Source organism: Rousettus aegyptiacus, unplaced genomic scaffold (genome assembly GCF_014176215.1).
Source record: "Rousettus aegyptiacus isolate mRouAeg1 unplaced genomic scaffold, mRouAeg1.p scaffold_m13_p_7, whole genome shotgun sequence".
Lineage (NCBI taxonomy): Eukaryota > Metazoa > Chordata > Mammalia > Chiroptera > Pteropodidae > Rousettus > Rousettus aegyptiacus.
The window spans coordinates 483,776-504,806 of record NW_023416310.1 but is presented as its reverse complement, the minus strand read 5'-3'; the positions used below and the strand labels follow the sequence as shown (position 1 = coordinate 504,806).

The 21,031-nt window shown below is 69.0% G+C and overlaps 1 protein-coding gene across 4 annotated transcripts in view; it reads left to right on the top strand.

The window, feature by feature from the left end:
- The first annotated feature begins 2,080 nt into the window (after positions 1-2,080).
- PXDN (peroxidasin) overlaps positions 2,081-21,031 on the top strand; it is a 53,586-nt gene continuing 34,635 nt past the window's right edge. For 2 of the 4 annotated variants that reach the window (XM_036224197.1, XM_036224196.1), the window contains exons 1-3: positions 18,452-18,693; positions 19,428-19,499; positions 19,891-19,962. In XM_036224197.1, the coding sequence (XP_036080090.1) occupies positions 18,467-18,693; positions 19,428-19,499; positions 19,891-19,962 (371 nt within the window). In that variant the 5' untranslated portion in view covers positions 18,452-18,466. Of the gene's footprint in view, positions 2,359-17,734; positions 17,926-18,451; positions 18,694-19,427; positions 19,500-19,890; positions 19,963-21,031 lie in introns of those variants that run through there. The other 2 variants (XM_016155844.2, XM_036224198.1) reach the window with 2 other exon arrangements.

The following is a 21,031-nucleotide window of genomic DNA, read 5'->3' as shown; positions in this document are numbered from 1 at the left end:
GCAGCAGGGTGCCGTCTCCCACGCAGCTGGCTCAACACTTGAGCCTTCCTGCCTCCCCCTCGCTGCCAGCAGCTCCGGCTGTGGCCCCTGGCGGCCCCGGGCAGTTCTCCAGAGTGTCAGAGGTCAGGAAGGTCTGGGAGGGTCCCCGCCACGTCCACGGCGCTGTGGGAGGCCGCAGGTCAGACCCGGCACATCCCTCTCCCTGCTTCCCGCCTGGGCCGTGACTCAGCTCCACCTGCAGAATGAGGTAAGTGTTCCCGGGGGCCTCCAGGGCTCGGCCCCTCGGTGCCCCGCAGCCTGGGCTGAGTGCATTCCAGCAGCCGCCATTGTCTGGTGGCGCCTGCCACGCCTCACCGACTCTGCGACAGCGGTGACCGCTGCAGACTGAGGTCAGGACAGTACCTGTCACGCGCTGATCTCTGCTGCTTTGTGTGGGAGCCAAACAAGTGAAGGTCGTCGGCCGGAGCAAACGCACCTGGTAGGGACGTTCGCTGTGGACAAGCCAGGCCTGGGGCGACAGCCGGACTTGGAGCATGTTCATCAGAGAGGAGTGGGGGTGTCTTGCTGGGGACTCAGGGCACAGAGAGCCCCAGGGGCTCCTTGTCCTCCTCCATGCCCTGAGGTGCGAGGCCTCCCTGGGCCTCCAGAGGGCACGGCGGGAAACCACGAGCCGGGACAGGCGTCCGCTGCGCCACGTAAGGGCACCCTTAGGACACCCTTGCTAAGCGTCCGCCCCGCCCATGGTCTGCACGTGGCTGGGCGCCAGGCAGGGGTCATCGGAGAAACAGCACTGGAGCATGGACGGGCGGGCGGTTGGATGGAAGGAGGGAGGGAGGATAGAGTTTAAGGGACTGGGTCACACAGCGGTGGGGGAGGAAGGTGGGGTCCGAATCCTTAGGGCCGCCGCAGACTGGAAACTCAGGCAGGAGATAGCGCTGCAGCCTGAGGCGTAGCGGCTTCTCTGGGAAGCCCCAGGTTTTACTCTTAAGACCTTAAATGTGCAGGGCGAGGCACACCCCCCTCCCGGAGGGCAATCGGCAGCTGATTGCGCCCATTACCCAGAGGTGGTCACCTGCACACTGCCTTCGGCGTGACGCCGAGGTCAGTGTGTGATTGATCACTGGGTGTGACAGCCCAGCCAAGTGGACACCTGAAGATAACGTCTCCGCCAGTCAGGAGACGCCCCGGAGCTGGAGAAGCCGCGTGTGAGCCGCTCGCGGTCGCCCCTGCCTCCCGCGGGCCCAGCCGGAGCGAGTTTGGTGAGATGAGGCCTTTGCCCACGTAGACCGGGGGCTTGGAGGTGTCTGGGCAGGGGAGTGGCAGCGCCAAAGCTGTGACATGTTCTGTCCTCTGCAGGGAGGGTGGACGGGCCCGGCCGGAAAACGCATGTAAAGTGAGACTACGACGGGGCACACGAGCATCTTCCCCCCTTTCCACAGCTTCTGCTGTATCTCCTGGTGGCTTCACAAAAGTCCCACGGTGCCTGGTCCAAGGGTTTGCTTCCTGTGCGTCCACAAGGGACGAACTACAGGGTAGGAAGCGTTCACCTGGCCCAGCATTGTGCCAAGGACTCTGCACAAACGTCTTCTGCGCTCCCAACTGCGCCCCGGGGGCCCCAGGGGCTGGGCAGGGAGGGTAAGAGGGTCTCAGGGCCAGCGGCTGGCTCCAGTCCCGCCAGGAGTGTGGGGGGAGGGAGGGAGAGCGAGCGCGGGCCAGCGAGGGAGCGCCGGCTTGGAACCGTGCCTGGAACACAGTAAACGCTCTAAAATTCTTTTCTAAAACAACAGAAAGTTTTTTGCGCACATGTGGAAACTCCGACTGGGCGACGTGGAACAGCGTGACCGAGGCCCCCAGCTCCTGAGTGCAGATCCGGGACTGAAACCCGGGTCCCCGTCGCCTTCTCGGCGTCCCCGGGAGCCCCGCCGCAGGGAGGGGGCCCAAGGCTCCGACGCCGCGGCGGGAGGTCCTCGCCCCGCCCCGGCCCTCAGGGCGGTGGGGGTGGGGAGGGAGGAGCCGCGCGCATGTGCACAGCTGGCGCCCCCCGCCCCCCGCACAGCTGGGACGTGGGCCGCGGCCGGGCGGGCGGGCGCAGTTCGCCGCCGGCCGGGGACGCGCCGGGGCCTCCGCGGTCGGTCCGTGCGCCCGAGCGTCCGCGCGCGCCGTAGCCATGGCCGTGCGCCCCGCGCGCCGCTGCCTGCTGGCGCTCGTGCTGTGCTGCGGCTGGGGGGCGCTGGCCGCGGTGCCCCCGAAGCCGGGCGCGGGGTGCCCGAGCCGCTGCCTGTGCTTCCGCAGCACCGTGCGCTGCATGCATCTGCTGCTGGAGGCCGTGCCCGCCGTGGCGCCGCAGACCTCCATCCTGTGAGTGCGCGGGGCCCGGGGCCCGGGGGCCGCGGGCGGGCGCGGACGGGGGGACGTTCGGGGGGCTCGGGCGTCGGGGGCCGGGCCTTTGTCCGCGCGGCCGGGGCGCGGAGCGCGGACTCCGGGGCCGCCTTTGTTCGCCACTTGGAGTACTCGCTGCACGGGGAAGTTGTCGGGACCAGAAGTTGTGGAGACCAGCCTCGCCGCGCCCCGCGCGCCCCGCGGCGGCGCTCCCCTCTGCCGCCCCCTCGCCCGGGCCGGCCCTCTCCTCCCGGAGCGCGGGGCACCCCTTGTCCGCCCTCTTCCTCCCCGTCTCCCCCCTCTTCCTCCTGCCCCTCCCCCTCTCCGCACTCCGAGGCTCCCCTCCGCCTTCCTCCCTCCTGCAGGAACTTCGTTCGCGGACCCTCAGTGACCCGAGCGTCGGCCCCGGGCGCCCAGAGCCTCCCGCCCCGCTGTCCTGGCCTCTCGGGCGCACGGTTCTCTCGGGCTTGCCCTGCGCCCCAAGCGCGGGGAGGGGCCGCGAGGGGCTGGTCTCCGGGTCTGGGACAGCAGGGGTCCGAGCCCATACCCCGGGCGCGTCCCAGCCTCCGGCCAGAGCTTGGGCGAGCCAGACCTCGCGGGGCCGCGCGCGCAGAGCCCACCCGCCCCTGCGGCCGGACCCCTGCCCTGGCCGCGGGGCTCCGCTGGGGCTCCGGGCCGTGCGGACGCCTTCGCCCGGGCTTTCGCCGCCGGCGAGCGCCCTGCAGCGGCCCTTCGGGACGCCGGAGAATCGTTTCCACTGCCCCTGGCTGAGCCGGGCCTGTCGGCACCGCCGAGGGGCCCGCAGCAGTTGTGAAACCCAGCGAGCCGCTCGGGACGCGCGTGGGCGGCCCGCGGACGCGCTTTTCAAACAAAGCGCGAGCAGGGACCCCTCGCCCCGGGGCCGCGGGTCGCGGCCGCCTCCCTCCCGGCCTCCAGCACCGCGCTCAGCCCGCGCCGTGGTCCCGCTCGGGCCGTGCGGCCTCCTGCCCAGCGACCGAGCGGCCTTCAGACGGGAGAGCGAGGCTTTCCGCATGCGGGGGATTTAATTCTTCAGTGAGTCAGTGGAAACAACTTGGACCCTGAAACCATTTCTCACATCTGGCCAGTGTCTAATACTTGTACTATGCGTTCGAGTCTTAAAAAGAGCAGGGTTTTAAAACAAGAGCATTGTGGGACAACCCAGGGCCCGCCCCCAACCGAATGGGGCTTTCGAAACAGGCAGGGCGGGGAGGGTGGTCGCAAAGCCCACCCGACATCCCCGTTTGCATGGCGCAGCGCCCTGTGCTCCGCGGGCTCCTGCAGTTTTGAGAATGTCTTGTGGTGACCACACTTGGCCCATCCATTCTGCGGGGCCAGTGCCGGCCCAGCTGAGCAGGTCCCGGCGACAGGATGGGACCGTGTCACAGCCGTGCTCAGGCGGAGCAGCACTCGCGGCCGCCGGGCAGACGCCGGGACAGGGCGGACTGACGGCCGGCCTGGCAGGCGTCTCCGGGGGCACGTCTCAGGCGCCGGCCCTGGCGCCCAGGCCGCGTGGGCAGCAGGGACCGTCCCCGGGCACAGCCGGGGTGCGGCGAGTGAGGGGAGAGGAGGCCAGTCCGGGGTCGGCACGTGGACTGGTCACCGCGTTCTGTCCGCCTGGCGGCCGCGGTCACACTGCTGCTCACGCCCCAGCCCTTCCCCGGGCCCGGCCCTCTCGGTCGCTGCTGTGTGCTGCTAGAAATTATTTGCTAGAAATTGGAGACAAAGTGTCCCCAAAGTCAGGCCATCTAGCCATCACGTCACCCCTCCGCACCCCTCCTCCCGGAAATGGTCGTCTGGGACGCTGGGAAGGAGCAGACACCCCCCCCCCCCCGCACGGTGTTCCAGGGGTGGGGTCGAGCCGGGCCTGATGCTGGATTGTTTTGACCTGCAATTGGGCTGCAGAAAATAAGGGTCCTGGACCACCCGGGATCGAGGTTTGGGGTGGCCCTCGAGTCAGGCCAGCTGGAATGTAAGCTGGGGTTCTAGAAGCAGCTTCCGGGGTGCGGGTCGCAGGCTGGGCCTTCGCGGGCCCCGCTCGGAAGCCTCCACTTGGAACGTGGGCTCGGCGGCAGGTCCGGCGCTGTGGCAGTGCGGTGGCCTCCGCCCCGTCACCCGCCGGGGGTTCCCACACGCCCTCTCCCACCCCGTCGCGTCCCCGAGGCCTCCACTGTGAGATCATGGGGGGCAGCTCTGCAGAGATGTCCCGCACCCGCAGCCCGAGCCCTTCCCCAGCCGCCGGGCCGGCTCAGGCCGCTGTCCCGGTGACAGGAAATGCTGGCGCAGGCGTGGCCAGGGCCGAGGCCCGGGCGGGGCCTTGGAGGGTGACGCCACTGCCCAGCAGCCTGGACTGGCCGCGGGGCCGCAGGGGCAGGGAGAGGCCACCTCCCCGGGGCACGGTCCGTGCCAGGCGGTGTCTGCACGCCCCATCCCTGATGGCCTGCCGTGTGCGCCGGCCGTGGACACGCGGAGTCCCGGTCCAGCCGGGAAGGTGGCCGCGTGGGCCTGCAGGGGGGCAGGCGCAGGGGGCTTGGACGCCCTGCGCCTCTGTGGCCTGGACAACGGACGCCCAGCGCCAGGCCCACGCCCAGTGCCCCCGCCTCTGCCCACCCCGGGGCTCCCGCCCCAGACCGGGCCATCGCGAGAGTCTCGGCTTGCACAGTGACGGGTAAACATGGTCGGTCGGGGTCCCGCGGTGGAGGGCCCTCCACGCCACCTTCCGTCCACCCCGGCTCACTGGGTCCCTCACTTCTGCGGGGCCGTCAGTCTGGGCCTTCAGGTGACCTCGTCCCTGTAGACACACCGGGATGGAGTCAGCCTTTGTCATCAAAGCAAGCGCGCCCAGAAAGCGCCCGCGGACATGGTGCCCGCATCGGCCTCCGTCTGCAGGTGTTACATAGAAGGTTCCGGAAAGGAATAAGTCACAGGTTGTAAGTCGCACACTGTTGTGAGAAGCTTGGGTCCCACTCAGCCTGGCTCCGTCGCCTTGGGGCAGGACGCGGCCTGTGCCCGGCCACCGCCCCATGTCCCCTGCAGCCCCCTGTCCGTGGCCCGGCACCGCGGGACGGCTGAAGCTGGCCATTTGGACTCACCGCTGAGGAGCCGGCGGCGCTTCCGCGAGGTGGCCAGGTGAGCACGGTGCGGTGCGGGGAGAGGCGGCCGCCACCCGGCCGCTGTCCCCACAGCGGGGCCTGACGACGGCTGCCACCGCACGCCTCCCGCCGCGCCCGCCGAGGTGACGCTGTCCCGGGTCCGCGCGCCCCGGACACACGGCGTGCCCGGCGTGTGCTGCGTGCCCTCGGGCGTCACGGGGGGTCTCACCGCGGTCCTCAAGGACAGGGTGGCGGCTGTCGGCTCTGCTCGGGATGAGGGGCCAGGTACCCCCCGCGGCCGAGTGCTCGCAGACGCCCAGCCGGCCGTGTTCCGAGGGGACCGGCCCTCGGGGTTCCGGGACGCTGGGAGGGGGCCGGTGCCTCCGGGCAGTGGGGTCTGCGCCTGGCGATTCACAAACCGGTGTCTGGAAGCCGCAGGCTTGGCTGCTGTCTGGACATCAGGCCCTGGGGCCGGAAACGGTGGCCGCAGGGAGCCTGAGTGGCAGGCAGCTCTGACCCCGCTGTCGCGACGGGGCTCCCCTGCGCCCCTCAGCCGCCTCCTGTCCTCAGGTCTCTGGCTCAGTGTCCCCTCAGTGGTGACGTGAGGGCCACAGAGCGGCAGCAGGAGAGCCAACAGCCCTGGGTGCTCACGCGCAGGTCCCGCGATTGCACAAGGGGCCCTGAGTCTCTGCTGTCCCCACAGCACTGGGGCCCGGCCTGCTTCTGGAGCCATGGACGGCTCCGCCGTGGCTGGAGGTGGGCGGGGGCCGTCGTGTCCAGGAAGATATCAGGTGGACGAGGGGCAGGCTGGCCAGGCTGCCCGCCCCCGACCACAGGCTCCGCGTGGAGAATTCCAGCCGCGGTGGCATCCATATCCGAGCTGATCGCTGCCTCTGTTTGGAAACGAGGGAGAAGTGGGCGGTCCCCCCACGCTCTGCCGGCCCCCACTGGCCAGCTCTGCGTTCTTACTGCTTCTGCTGGGGGTGCCCGGCTTTCCTTGTGCCCTGGACAGGAAGAGCTGGAATAAAGGCGGCTGGGGAAGGGGTGAGCGGGCGGCCCCCGCAGCGCCCCGCGGCCAGAAGCCGGGGCTGGGAGCAGCCCTGGGCCCCCCGGGTCCTGCCCGCTGTGCGGGCTCAGGGAGGCCACTCGGGGACTGTGGCCCCAGCCCTGCATGTGGGTGACTTCAGCGCTGCGTCCAGGTTCACCGAGCATTTTAGTCACAACACTTTTGGGGTACACAAGAAAGTGAGGTTTACTTAAAAATACCTGTTTTGGTGAATTCAGCCTAAAAGCAGTTGAGTTTCACTGATCCGGCGCCAGGCCGTGCGGGTCACTGTGTGTCTCGTGTGGCCCGTGGCCCGGCCCGGCCTCGGGCTGCCGCCTGGGCGTGACGAGGTCCATCCGCGGTGTGACTGCTGCTCAGCCGACGTCATCCAAGCTGAGGCTCTTTCCGGAAGCTGATTTTGAAGGGCAGGAATCGAGTTTGTCTGGGCCCAGTCACTGGGTCCTCACGCGGGAAGTGCCGGGAGCCGGCTCCGCCAGGCGGTCACTCGCGAGACGTCAGAAACGGCAGCAAGTTAGGGGTGACCACGTCGGCTGTGTCGCGAGCCTTCGCGGCCCCTCCCCGGGGTCACGAGCTGAGTCCCAGGCCCCCGACCCCGTCGCGAGCCGTCGCGGCCCCCTCCCCGGGGGTCACGAGCTGAGTCCCAGGCCCCCGACCCCGTCGTGAGCCGTCTCGGGCCCCTGCCCTGCGTGAGTTCGGGCCCTGGTCCCGGGAAGTTGCAGACACGTTCACTCCGGAAACCGTGGCCTTCCGTGTGTTTCTCGGCATTCTTAGTGTGGAGAAGTGGGGGGCGATCCCCCAAGAACTCAGCAGAGGCCTCAGGCGAGGAGTGGTCCTACCACCCCGTTTGTCCCCGGGGTGCCCCTGCCGCCGGCCCCCAGGACTCACATACACTCCTCCCGGGGGACCTGTGCTCCAGCTCTGACGCGTCCTCGGGCGCACAGCCAGGGGCTGGCCTGTGGGCCCGGCCGTCCCACCCGAGCCCACCCGTCCTGCTCAGCCGCTCCTTGTCTCCTTTTGTCCTTTGGGAGAATTTTCAGCTAAGGAAAGGGCCGTGCTGAGGCACAGCCAGCATCCGGAAGGGCCCGTGTCGGAAGGGGTGACGCCCTGGCCTCCGTCAGGATGAGCCCCTCGCCCCGGGTTTGTCGGCCCCGGGGCTGCCGCCTCTGCTCCCGGAATGTCTGTTTGCTCACGAGCCTGGTCCTCCAGGGAGACGGGGCCCCGAGCCCGGGAGAGCGGGCGCCGCTGGGGGGGGGGGGTGCGCCTGGGAGCCCTGTGCTCGGCCAGCTGCCCGGGGCTGGCCGGGAGCACCTTCCTCTGAGTGGGCCTCGGCAGACGGCCCATGTCACCTAGCTGCTGGCATGTCCCCATGAAGTGGTCCCCATGATCCTTCTGAGACCTGGGCCTCTGGTGCTGGCACCCCCGTCCCTCGTGCCGCGAGCTGTGTCTTCACGTCATCGGCCCACCGCAGGGTGACCCACTCTGCCGACCCTTGCAAAAGCCCAGGCTTCGGATCGGGGATTTTTCTCTTCTGTTGCTGTTTCCTGTGTTGCTGATTTCTGCTCTGGCCTTGATCCGTTTTTCTCCGGCTGGCTGCACTCCCGTGCTGGCCAGGGCTTGGCCGGACGCTCGGCCCCGCAGGCCCTGGGGTGCCCGCCTCCCTCCCCTCCCTGGAGCGGTCAGCGTCTGTCTCTGTCCTGCAAGTTCCTGCGGCCTCGGCCCCCGGGTGTGCAGGCCCCTCTGGCGGTGACCGGGACAGCGCGAGGCCCTGGTTCGCACTCAGTGTCTCAGGTGTGTGCACCACTGACCCACGGACAGTGTCTTGAGAACAGTGGCTCCGCGTGTCCCGCCCCCTCTCAGAGGCTCGGACGCGAGGGTGAGTCATTCCGCCTGGTGCGAAGGCCGAGCCCTGCTCACTGTGTTCTGGTGATTTTTAAAAACCTTTGGCAAGCAGTAGCTAGTGGTCAGAGTCGATTAGTGGCAGAGCTCATAGGCCCGGGTCCAGACCGAAGGACTCGACTCTCGGCACCCTGTGTCCCCGCCGGCCTGGGCGGTCACGGTGGCCAGCGGGGCGGTCGGCTCTGGCCGCCGTGATGAACAGCCCAGAGCCTCGGAGCTGGTGGCGTGCGGCCCTGCCTCGCCCCGCAGAGCCCGCGGCCGGCGTCTGGGGCGGCCGGTCGGCTGTTGCCGGAGGCTGTGCTCTGAGCCGGCCCACTGGAGTGGGGTGGCTGCCCGCTAGGCTGGTCTGCAGACGGGCCGAGCCTCCTGCGTCTGGGCCGTGGCTGCCTTCTGGCAAAGGTTGAGCCACGCAAGGTGTGACGGACAGAATGGTCCCCGTCTGGCCCTTCCAGACGGTGTTGGCCGAAGCCGTGGCTGGGGGACCCAGGCTGTGCCCACCCTGCAGCCCCGCCACCCCGCGCCCCTGCCCGCTGGGCTGTCACGGGAGGGGAAGGCTCGGCGCTCCGCTCTGGCGGGAGGTGGCGCCGGGCGTGGTGGCTGCTTGCAGGGCGTGGTGGCTCTGGTCCCCTGTCCCCGCCTGGGGGCCAGGGCCTGGGGCGTGGCCAGGACGCAGAGGTGACTTTGGGCAGCTGGGGGGTTGTGGCTCGCGTGTGGGACCCCGAGGCGCCTTCGCGGTCAGTCCCGCTGCGTGCGTGGCTCGTCCAGCCCAGGGCTCGCGAGCCTGTGTGCCCGGGCTTTCGGCTGCTCCCGCCGCCCGGCCCGGCCCCCACTGTGCCCTGCGGCAGATGCCGTGAGGGAGCCATGGGCCGGAAGCGTGCTCCCTCTCGCGACGGAGAGTTTTTTGGCTTGGGGATTAAGGGGGTCGTTCCCCCCCAGAAAGCCGCCTAGTGTGACCATCAGCCTCATGACTGTCACCCACAGTCACTGCTCCGAAGCCTTCTCCCCGAGGCGCGGGGCGGGTTGGGGTTCATGGGTCCTGGGGCATTCAGGGAGTCACGGTGAGGCCGCGGGGAGCAGGAGGGCCACCGGGAGGAGGGGGACGTGGGGCACCGTGTCCTTCCGGCTGCGCCCCGGGTGCCGGAGTCTGTGCAGACTGCGACCTCTGGGGGCCGCGCCGCCTCTGCCCTGGGCCCTGGCTCGCGGCTGCCGTTGGGACGCAGACAGCCGAGGCCGTGCTGGCCCCGGGGCTGGGGAGCCCAGCCTGAGCCCCCTGCTGCAGCGTGCGTCCTGGTGAACTTTTCTGCTCCGGTGACCAGAACCTCCAAAAGGCCATCTCGTCTGTTTTTGGAGGGCTTTGGAGCATGTGTCTGTGGTCCGTACCAGACCCCACAGGCGACGTCACGGAGACTGTCCTTGGGGCCACGTCCAGCCCCAGACCGAGACGGCTGCGCACAAAGCCCGACGGCTGAGTGAGTGCCCGGGGTGGCCAGCGCTGGGTCCTGCTCTGTGCCGCCCCCCCATGCACCGGGGTGCCAGCCGCGTCCCTCCAGGAAGCCTCGGCTCCCCAGCCGCGTGCTCCGGGCGTCCCGAGGGACGTGTGTGCTCACCCGTGGCCTAGCGGAGCAGAGGCTTTTGCCGTGGAAGCTGCGGTTTCATCGTTACCTTCTGGATTTCTTGGCTCATGCAGATTCAAACGTGGGCTGTGCACGGAGCCCCAAGGAGGGAGTGTGACCCCCACTGGGCCCGGGGTGACGGGGCGCGGGCCGCGGGCTCACAGGCCGTGACTGTTGTGGTGTTCCGTGCGCCCACCCCAGCGGGGGTGCGTGGGACGCAAACGCAGAGTCCCCTGAGCAGAGCTCGGTGCTTCCCAGACGCGGTTTGGCCGCCAGAGCAGGGCGGACCCCCCCCCCCCACCGCCCCACAGAACCCCAGGAGCACCCTGGGGCCCGCGGTCCCCCTCTCCCGGCCCCCGAGAGTGCATTCCCGCCCAGGCCCGTCCATTGGTTGCTGAAAATTAAGCCAAGAGAAGCGGAAATCCGCAGTGTCTCTGGGTGAACGCAGGGCGGCCCGGAGCGCGGGCGGGGCGGGGGGCTTCGTCCGGTGGCGGTGGCGGGGGCTCGGGGGCTCGGGGTGACGCTTTCTCTCACGCCCTTCCGGCACCTTCCGGCAGCAGACTCCTCACTCAGGCGCGTCGTGGAGGGACATGGCAGGGGACAGTGTGCCGGTGTGTGCCACGGGGGGGCGGGGGGGGGCGGCTCATCTGAAGCTCTTGCTAAATTTACGTTTTCTTCCCCGTCACAGCTTCCTTTAAGGAAAGAGCGCAGATGAGGCTTGTCGCTTCCTGGAGTAAAACGATGTTTCTGAAAACCTGTGACCGGCCGAGCAGCACTTTAACTTTTAAAAATAGCCATTAACGTGGATACAGTTAGTCATCGCCGTTGTTTCAGACGTGCGGGAAGTTTGTGTTGGCATGGCAACGAGCGGCTCGCCTCGGCCTGAGCGTCTGTCCTTGGGCATGTGTTTGGTCGTGTCTTTTTCTTAGGTTGGTGCCTGTCCGCCCGTCCACCCTTGGGTTACGTAACTGCCCCCCTCCCTCCCTCCCCCTCCCCTCCCTCCCCCTCCCCCTCCCCTCCCTCCCCCTCCCCCTCCCCTCCCTCCCCCTCCCCTCCCTCCCCCTCCCCCTCCCCTCCCTCCCCCTCCCCCTCCCCTCCCCTCCCCTCCCTCCCCTCCCCTCCCCCTCCCCTCCCCCTCCCCTCCCTCCCCGTCCTCTTCCCCTCCCCCCTCCCCTCCCTCCCCCTCCCCCTCCCCTCCCTCCCGTCCTCTTCCCCTCCCCCCTCCCCCCTCTCCCTCCCCCTCTCCTCCTCCCCCCTCCCCTTCCCCTCCCCCCTCTCCCTCCCCCCCATCCATCCATCCTCCTTTGATCCGCTTACCCACCCATCTGTCCGTCCACCCATCTGCGCGCCCATCTGTCCGTCCGTCCATCCACCCTTCCATGACCACCCCCCACCCATCTCGCCGCCTGGTCACTGTGCATCTGTGCACCCATCCGGCCATCCGTCTTTTCACCCGTAACCACCCACCTGGCCCACCCGTTTACCTGCACACGCATCTCTCCATCCATCCGCCCGCCCACCGGTCACCTGTCCCTCACTACTGGAATCCTCGTCAAGTGCCAGGCGCTCAGCGTCCAGAGGGCCAGGCCGTGAGGCCGGCCGGTGGTGCGGCCCGTGCCTGCTGCTTCCTGCCCTCCCAGGGGCTTGGGGGTGGGAGTGGACGAGCTGGGGGGTCAGAGAGCAGCAGGTGCTGGGGACCCCAGCCCCTTTCCTCCTGGGCTCCGAAGGCACTGGCCCAAGGCCTGCTTCCTTGTTCTCTGGTCGTAGAGAAGCCTTTGCATCTTCTGAAGTTTCCGGAGTTTTGTGTCCCGCAGTCTCTCTGTCTGGTTCCTGAGAGAACGGAGCTGGACAGGAAACGGTCTCAGTGACTAGCGGTCTGTCCCCGGGACAGACCGCTGGCACCTGGATCCTGGCGGTGGGCCCAGTCACCACACAGTGGGCGCCGCGTTAGGGCCCCCACTTACTGCCAGGCCAGGGCCGCGAGCCCACGAGAACCCTGCAGACGCACACAGACGGGCGTGGGCATCACAGCGGGTCCGTCTGGGACGCAGGGCGGCGGTGACTGCAGGCGGAGGGCCACGCGGAGCGGTCAGAGGCGCTGCCTCGGCCGGGGGCGGCCCCGTGCTCCTCCGGGGCTGTGCGTCCTCTCCCTCAGAGCCTTTCCTGCCAGCCCGGCCCAGACCCGTCGGCCTCAGCGCCTTCGAGTCCGTGGCCTCTCACCTCTCGTCCTGCGACGCTGCTGACTGGCGGAACTCTCTCATTTGACACTAAGGATGTTTCTTGGTGTTGGGTTGCATTTCTTGTCTTCCTGAAAATGTGATTTCTGTGTGTAGGATGCCCTCGGGCCAGAGAGTGCCTGCGGGTCGCCGGCTGCTGGCTCCATCCCACAGGCCAGCGCCTCGGAGGAGGTGGCTAACCACGAGCCTGGCCTGAGGCCTTGAGGAAAACAAGCCAAAGCCAGTCGCTTTTGCTAGAGATGGCAGTGGGTCACTTCTTGGGCTCCATCGGTGCCGAGAGTGACTCTGCCTGCCGGGCGGCTGCGTCCTGGACGTGTGCCCAGTGGGGAATGGGCCGAGAGCTGCTCTGCCCCTCAGCGGGAGCAGCCTGTTAACCCGTCCAGTTCCGAGCGCAGGTTCAGGGCACCGAGTCAGCTGCGTCCCACTGCGCCTGGGGTCTGTGCCGGTTAATTCAGCGTGTCGGCCTGGCTGGGCCACCGTGCCCAGATGTTTGGTCAGGTATTCTAGACGCTTCTGGGCCATTTGTTGGATGAGGTTAACGTTGAAATCAGTAGCCTTCGAGAGCAGCAGATCAGCCTCCTCAGGGTGGGTGGGCCTCATCCGACTAGTTGAAGGGCTTCAGGGAGAGAGGCTGACCCCCAAGGCGGGAGGCATCGGCCTGGGGTGGCGGCCCCTTCCCGGGTCTCACGCCTGCAGCGGGTGGACATGCTGGCCCCCACATTCCGGGGGCCCAGGCCCTGGGGGCGTCTCTGCGCCTCCCTCTCCCCCTCCTCCCCTCTCTCCACTGCTGGTCTGTTTCTTGGGGGACCCTGGCCCATGCTGTGTCCTGGCTGATTATCACGTGCCTCTGGCCCTCCTGGCCGCAGTGGTGGATCTGGGCGGGTGCCTGACCAGGGACGGCCAGTCCATGTGCTGACCAGTTACTTAAGGGCAGGCTTCACCCAGCCGATGGCTCTGTCTCTGGGGAGCTGGACCCGGATCAGGGCAAGGCAGGGAGCAGCTGGGGGTGGGGCCAGAGGGGCCGTCAGAGGCACAGAGCTCCGAGGAAGCAGAGGGAATGGCCTGAGCGTGGACACGTGGACGGAAGCGGGAAGGGGGGGCCTGGGGGGGGGGCTGGGGCAGTCGGGGTCTGCAGCTGCCGCCCCTGTGCAGGGCCTCTGGCTGCTCAGTGAGTTTTTATTCCTCAAGCCCAAAATAGTCTGGGAAAATGCTTGATTACTTAGTCTTAAAGCATAAGGAGAACGTCTTTCACTTATTGAGACTACTCAGATTCTGAGGGCGCTAAGGAGAAAACCTCCACCACCCACAGCCCGCGACTCCGCGGGCAGACGCACCTCCGCCCTGCGCGTGCGAGTGCCCGGCGCCCCCCGCCGGCCCCGCCCCCCGCCGGCCCCCCCACCTGCCCCGGCGCCTGAATGTGCGTCTCCACTGACCTCGTGTGCGGTGAGGGGAGGGACCCCGTTAGCCGGCCCCGGGCCCGCTCCCCGCTCAGCCCGCGCCGGTCGCTTCCCACGACATGGTCACCGCCGCTGCTTCCCGGGTGGCGAACCGGGCCGGGCCGCCGAGGTCCCCACCCCCGGGGCGGCAGGTGGGCGGCCGCGGCGCGCCTTCCCGGGGTCCCCCCATCGCGCGGCGCGGGGCGCCAGGGCGCGTGCGCAGCAGGCCCGGCTCCCGAGCGTGCGCCGCGCGGGGCCCGCGGCCGGGCCGGACCTTCCCTGATGGGCCCGTCCCGCGGGACGCGGCCACCCAGGGGCGCCCTTGGGGTCAGAGGGCTCGCCCAGCGCCCGCGGCCCCGTCCCGCGCCCTCCTCGCCCGTGTCCCCGTGGGCGCGGAGCTCGGGGCGAGCACGAGGCCCCCAGCTCCCCGGGCTGGCCACAAACGACGCGCGGCTGGGTGCGCGGGGCCCGAGCCCCGACTCGCGAGGTGTCCACGGGCGGAAACGTGGTGATCTAATTCAATTCAGTTCAGAGGAGGAGTTGGCTTTTCTTTGCCGCGGGCGGGAGAGCCCCTGCTTTGGGAGCCGGAGTTGGGGTGTGGGGTGGGGACGTCCCCGAGGGCCGAGGTCCGGCCTTGCTTGTGGTGGGCGGAGGGCCCCGCCCGGTGGGCGGCCTGGTGGGCCGCGGGTGTGAGTGTGGCCGGGCCTGGCCCCACCTGCGCACGCACCTGTGCGGGGAAGGACCTGGGGGCGGGGCCCGCGGGGCCCGGAGGGCGGGGGAGGCGCCCTTCACGGGGGAGCACCTGGTGTTCGTCCTCCGCAGCTGAAACGCACTGGTGGACGGACACGTGAGCAAGCGTCAGGCTGGTGACAGACAAGAGACAATACTTTCAACTAAATATTTGTCTTTCAGTTTTACAGTCTGAAAATCTTATCTGCGTTTAGTATTTCTGAAGGATGAGAAAAGCTTCAAAAAATGCCCTCAAAATTGCATCTAAAAATTGTACCTGCCGCTTCCTGATGGCGCACAGCGCCTCGCCCCCTGGCCTGTGTGCGGGACCCGTAAGTGGCTGTTTGTCCCGGCCAGGACCCAGAGGCCCTCCGCACGTGGCATTCGGTGGGCGCCTTACGAAGGTGCCTGAAGCCTGCCGCCCTCTCCGCGTCTCGCTGTGTTTCGTAAACGAGGACCGGGGTCTCGTGTCTCCGCGTTTCCGCGCTGCGATCTGGCGTCCTCGCCCGCGGGTGCCGTGCGCCCCGTTCCGATGGCAGCCGCCTCGGTCTCCACCGGCTGAGGCAGCCCTTCGGCAAGAGCCACTCTGGTCACGCCCTGACCTGCTGGTCCGGGATTCCTCCCGCTCTAGACTTTCTGCTGTTAGAAAGAACTTTCGTGCACCCACAGTTGGTGACCTGGCTCTTAGCCTTTCACCCTGGGGGTAAGTTAGGTCAGTCTCGTCCTGAGTTGATTTCCAGGAGGAATTTACAAAGACCCGGGCGGGGTTGAGAAATCCTTTTGTTTGTGTGGGGAACCTATTGTTCTCGGGGACTTGCTTGCTGGACTGGAAAAGCCGCTGAGGCCAGCCAAATCGGATGGCCCGGGCGGCCCGGGCGGACAGTGTTTGAACTGTCCCGAGGCCCCTGACCTGTGCCCGGGGCCTTGGATCCGGGTGGACAGGACTGCACAGCCAGACCTCCCTCCCCCGGAGCAGGTGCTGCCCTGCGGTGGGGCGAGGCCGTCCCGGCTGGCACCCTCTTCTGTCCCGTAGTCACTGGAACCCTCACACAGCCGCGTTTTCTGGAGGAGAAATTTGGGATTGTTTTGTGTTTTATCTTAAAGTCGGAAACCGTCTTCCCCTGGGCGCGTGCACGCCAGCCAAGTCCAGCTAGCGCCAGGGAGAGCCAGGTGTCAGGGACGTGGCCGCCGGGCGAGGACGGCGGAGGCCAGCCGGGGGCCGAGGCCGGGCGTCCCCGCTCAGGCCGTCCCGTCAGGCTGTGTGATTTCACACCAGCTGGCCCTCTCGTGCGAACCCGGCCCCTGCGCATGGGGGCCGCCGGCCGTGGCCCCTCCGTGCCTGGCCTGGCTCATCGCGCTGTGCGTCCACACCGTGCTCCGCGAAGCAGGTGCCAGACCCGCCACCGTGTGCCGTGGACGAGCGCGCTGCGGTTCGCGAGCCCCGGGCCTTTGCCAGCAGAGGTCAGAGGTGAACCCGGCCAGTCTGCGCTGCCTCCGGGCAGCGTGCCGCCTGCCTGACGCCAGGCGGGTGACGGCGGGTGGGCTCGCGAAGGCCCCGCTGGGCTCCACCCTCGCTCGCCCGGGGACCCTGCCCCGTCTCGTCTCTTCAGAGGCTCGGGCGACATGAGCGGGGACCCCCTCCCAGGCCGTGGGGCCGACGAGCGGGGGGAGCCCCTCCCGGGCCGTGGGGCTGACTGACGAGCGGGGGGAGCCCCCCTCGGGCCGTGGGGCTGACGAGCGGGGGGAGCCCCTCCTGGGCCGTGGGGCTGACTGACGAGCGGGGGGAGCCCCTCCCGGGCCGTGGGGCTGACAGCGGGGGGAGCCCCTCCCGGGCCGTGGGGCTGACGAGCGGGGGGAGCCCCTCCCGGGCCGTGGGGCTGACTGACGAGCGGGGGGAGCCCCTCCCGGGCCGTGGGGCTGACGAGCGGGGGGAGCCCCTCCCGGGCCGTGGGGCTGACGAGCGGGGGGAGCCCCTCCCGGGCCGTGGGGCTGACTGACGAGCGGGGGGAGCCCCTCCCGGGCCGTGGGGCTGACTGACGAGCGGGGGGAGCCCCTCCCGGGCCGTGGGGCAGACTGACGAGCGGGGGGAGCCCCTCCCGGGCCGTGGGGCTGACGAGCGGGGGGAGCCCCCCTCGGGCCGTGGGGCTGACGAGCGGGGGGAGCCCCTCCCGGGCCGTGGGGCTGACTGACGAGCGGGGGGAGCCCCTCCCGGGCCGTGGGGCTGACTGACGAGCGGGGGGAGCCCCTCCCGGGCCGTGGGGCTGACTGACGAGCGGGGGGAGCCCCTCCCGGGCCGTGGGGCTGACGAGCGGGGGGGGGGGACCCCCTCCTCGGGCCGCCGTGCTTCCTTCCCCCTCACGTCCCTGCCCCGTGCAGGTCCCGGGTCCCGGGTGCATGCGCGGCCGCCCCGAACGCTGCCTTTCCTGCCGCCCCGTGTGCCCCTCCGCTGGGCTTGCTGACGCGGAAGGCGCGTCCACCAGGCCCTGAGTCCTGTGTCCACGAGCCCCGCTGCCCGAGGGGCCGGGCTGCCCGTCCCTCCCTGGCGGAGAGGCTGCCACAGGGGTGGGGGGGGACAGGAGGGGACGGCGCCCCGGGCGCGCTCCCACGGCGAGCTCCGTTCCCACGTGTGTCCCACGTTGGGGCTTTTAGGGTTCGCACTTCCTGCGGAGAGCCTCCTTCCCTTTGCCCCCGGCTGGCTGCGGGGGCACCTGTGGGTCTTCCCCGGGCCGCTAGGAGAGCCGGGGCCTCGCGTGACCGAAAGCGGGCCGTGAAAATCCCGCTCACCTCAGGCGGCACCGTCCAAAGCAGGGGGCTGTGACCCACACACAGAATTCGAAGCTTTCTAGTAGTTTCTCTGAAAAACTAGAAGTGAACAGGTTGACTTTAGGAGGACTTTAGCATTCAGGTTACTGATGACGGTTAAATTCCGTGTTTTATACCAGGGCGCTGAGCCTCGAGCATCCTCTGCCAGTGCGTCCGATCGGGGCCGGCCGCACTCGGGGGGCTCAGGGCCGGCGTGTGGGGGCCGCTGTGTCTGTGGCCCCGACTCCAGGCCGGGGTGGGTCTGGCCACGCGGGAGGTGGGTTCACGGCCTTGCTGCCCTCTGCCTGGTGTGTGGGTCGGTGGCCGGTGCTGAGCCCGCCACGCCCTGTCTGTTTGCCTCTGGTTTCTGAGTCGGCCTGGCCGTCACCACCGCCGTCGTGGGAATTCTCTGGGCAGGGGGCTGAGGTGGCTGCTTCACTCTGCACTCGGGGCTGGCTCTCCGTTAGGTGGCACTGAGCCAGCTCTGCCGTGAGCTGGGCCGCCGCCCGGCCTTCCAGGGAGGGGCCCCTGTGTCATGTGACGCCCGTGTTTGCGTATGTGGGGTGAGAGCTGGCTCGGCTCGTACCAAAGGCTCAGCTGTATCGCCTCAAGAAATGGCCACGTCTCACCCTGGATCCAGCCCCCCAGCACCCCCAGGTGAGCCCGGCCGCGTCTGACTGTGATGTGAAGTACTGACCTGTCTGTTTCGATGCGGCCGGGGGCGGGGCCCTTCCCAGGGACGGGCAGCGGTAACCTCGGGAAACACGCCAGGCCGGGCCGGGCCCGGGGTCGGGCGCTCGGGTCAGACTGCGATCCCGGCTGCCTGGAGGTGGTGGGGAGCAGCCCTTCCCGAGCCCTGGACCTGGGCGAGGAGGCGAGAGGCCTGGGCACCACCGCCTACCGCTGCCCCTCGCCCCAGGCCGAACCCCAGGAACGTGGACGCCCTTCGTCGGACCACAAATGAGGACCAGTCCCATCGGTCGCTCGTGACGTCAGCCCAGCCCGGAGGGGCCCGTCCCGAGAGGGCCTCGGCACGCTGTGCCCCGGCTCCGGGCAGCAGCCCCGGCGGTGGGGCGCTGGCCCTTCTCAGCCCTGGAGGCCGGAAGCCGGGGTCGCGGGGCCTGGGCAGGGTCCTGCGGTGTGTGCCCGGCTTCCGGCGCCGTGCCGGGCCCCCCTTGGCGCCCCTGCTTGGCGGAAGATGACTCCAGCCTTCATGGGGACCCCGGGTGCCCGTCTCCGGATTTCCCCCCTTTGTACAGACATGAGACTCACTGGGTGGGGCCCCCCGCTGGCCGCCTTCTCACGTGAGCAGCTCCGTAAAGCCTGCCTCCAAATGACGCCTGCTCTGAGCATGAGATTTCGCGGGGGACACAGTCACCCCGGCCCGTGGGCCCCCTGTGGACTGTGCTGGAAGGGTTCGGACCCGTGAGTAAAGTTTTAATTTTTCTGAGGCTCTCTGGTAGGGAAGGTGGTCTTCGTTTGCTTTTCACTGCCTGTCATCCTTGTTGAAGTTACGGGTTATGATTCCCGTTGGAGGAGGCCACACGCGGACACCTCTGTGTGCCTCGTCCCTGGACCCGCCGTCCCCAGGCCCAGCCGCGCCCGGCTCGTGCTGCCCGCGGGTGGACCCCTCAGGCGTCCACGAATCTCTCCTGCTGCTGGGCCGCCTGGCCGCTCCGTGTCGGCCTCCGCTGCGCCAGGGCTCGGTCCGTTCTGCCCCAGAGAGTAAACATGGTGCACGGCAACCCGGCTCAGACCCCCCGGCCAGCGGCAGCGGGTCGGGGGCCCGGCCCTGGCCTCGTCTTCCCCACTCGTGCTGAACGAGCTGCGTGGTTCCGAGCCGGGGCCCGGTGACGGCCGGCTCCCGGCTCATGAGGGCGCCGGCGTGTGCAGCTGCAGGTGCAGGTCCAGCCGTGGCATCGACGACGCAGACGCCCGTGCGTCCGCTGGGTCAGAGGACGACGGGTGGGCGGGCGGTTCACGTAATCGCCATCTCTCCACAGTAACCGTTGAAACAGACCCCTGTAAGGTGACATCGCCGGCCCGTCACCCCGGTAGATGCCCGTGTTAAGGAGCCTCAGCCGGAGGTGGTTCACCGGGGGCGGGTCGTGTGGTCTCGTTTCTGACGCGCCCTGAGTGGGTCTCCGGTTTCTCCACAGGGACCTCCGCTTTAACAGGATCAGGGAGATCCAGCCCGGAGCGTTCCGGAGGCTGAGGAACTTGAACACGCTGTAAGTGCGCACGTCCTGTCGGGGACGGGCAGGAGAGACGCGGCCCCCGGTTCCGCAGGCCGCTCCCTGGCGAGACGCGTCCGGCCGGAGCCCCGTGCTCCGTGGGCCTCCACGGGGCCTCGCGGTCGGCCACGGTCCCGGCCGAAGCGGAGAACCGGAGCCGGGGCTGGTGCGTGGGGGGCGGGGGCGGGCGCGAGCACACCCACTCCCCGAGGCGCGCGGGGCCCGGGCTGAAGGCCGAGTCTGCGCTGCCTGTGTTCGTTCAGCAGACTCGATCTCACGGTCTATGTTTAACCACTGCACAGCGTTTTTTAAGGCTACAGAAATGTTTTCTCGTGACGCAGTTCGGAGACGTTGCCGCCTTTGTAATTCTCGGAACTTTCTGTCGCAGGCTTCTCAACAACAACCAGATCAAGAGCATCCCCGGCGGCGCTTTCGAAGACCTGGAGAATCTGAAGTACCTGTAAGTGTGACGTCCGTCTTTACCCCGCGGCCTCCGCTATCTGTCGTCCGGACCGTTTGGTCATTGGGCCGTTTTGTGCCGTTGATGAATTTCTGTAAATACATCCATCTAAAGAGGTTTTAGTTTCAGAAGGTGAGTGAAATTTCGGCCGAGGGCCCCAAGCCGAGCCGCTGTGAGTGGGAGGGGGTGCTCCGCCACGTGGGCTTCCGCGCTCAGTCCTGAGCCTCTAGTGAGACGGGGCGCGTGGACTTCCAGGCTGCGGCCCCCGAAGGTCGTTCCGGGCCCAAGGGGGGCGCCTCCTGGGCGGCAGTCGCCGAGCGGTCGGCCGGGGCCAGGCGGGCCCCGCACCCAGGCCTAGCGCCCCGCCCCCCCCCCCCCCCCCGCCGTCCCGGGTCTCACTTCCTTGTCCTCGCGCAGCCCAGTTTTCTTTATTTGAGTCACTTTGTGTGACTTTGCTGCTTTCTTCGCGTCCATGCCGTCTGCGAGGGGGTCGGGTTGGCACGTGCCTTCATGGGCTCGCAGCCAAAACGCGGAAGGCGGCGGGAGAGACTCGGTGGCACTGCCGGCCCCCGCCACACGGGGAGGCCACGCGGGCTCCGAGTACACCGCTCCCACGAGGGGCCCCTCCCGCCGCGCGCCGGGGCTCGGCGTCCCGTGCGGCTGACGCCCGTTCTCTCTGTCGGAGCTTGAAGCAGAGCCTGCGGCTGTCGGTGGCGCCCCGGAGCCGGCGGCGGAGCCCGGCGGTCCTTTGCCGCGGAGCTGCCACGCTCTGCAGGGAAGCGCGTTTCCGGGGCGGCGTGGGCGGCGCCCGCGCTCCGGGCTGCTCTTCGGCTCCGCGAGGGCTCCGCGCCTGCTGTGAAGCGAGGGCCAGGCCGCCTCGCGCCCCTGGTTCCTGGCCGCCAGCGGCCCTCGGGCGCGTGGCCGGGCTCGCGCCTCGTGCTGTCTGCGGTCTCGGTCCGCGTCGCTCGGCGGGGGCGTCTGCGTGAGGGAGTTGGAGACGCTCCGCTTCCACGCCAGGCGCTCGGTCGCAGACGATGCTCGCTAGACCTCGTGTGCTGACGGGCTCCCC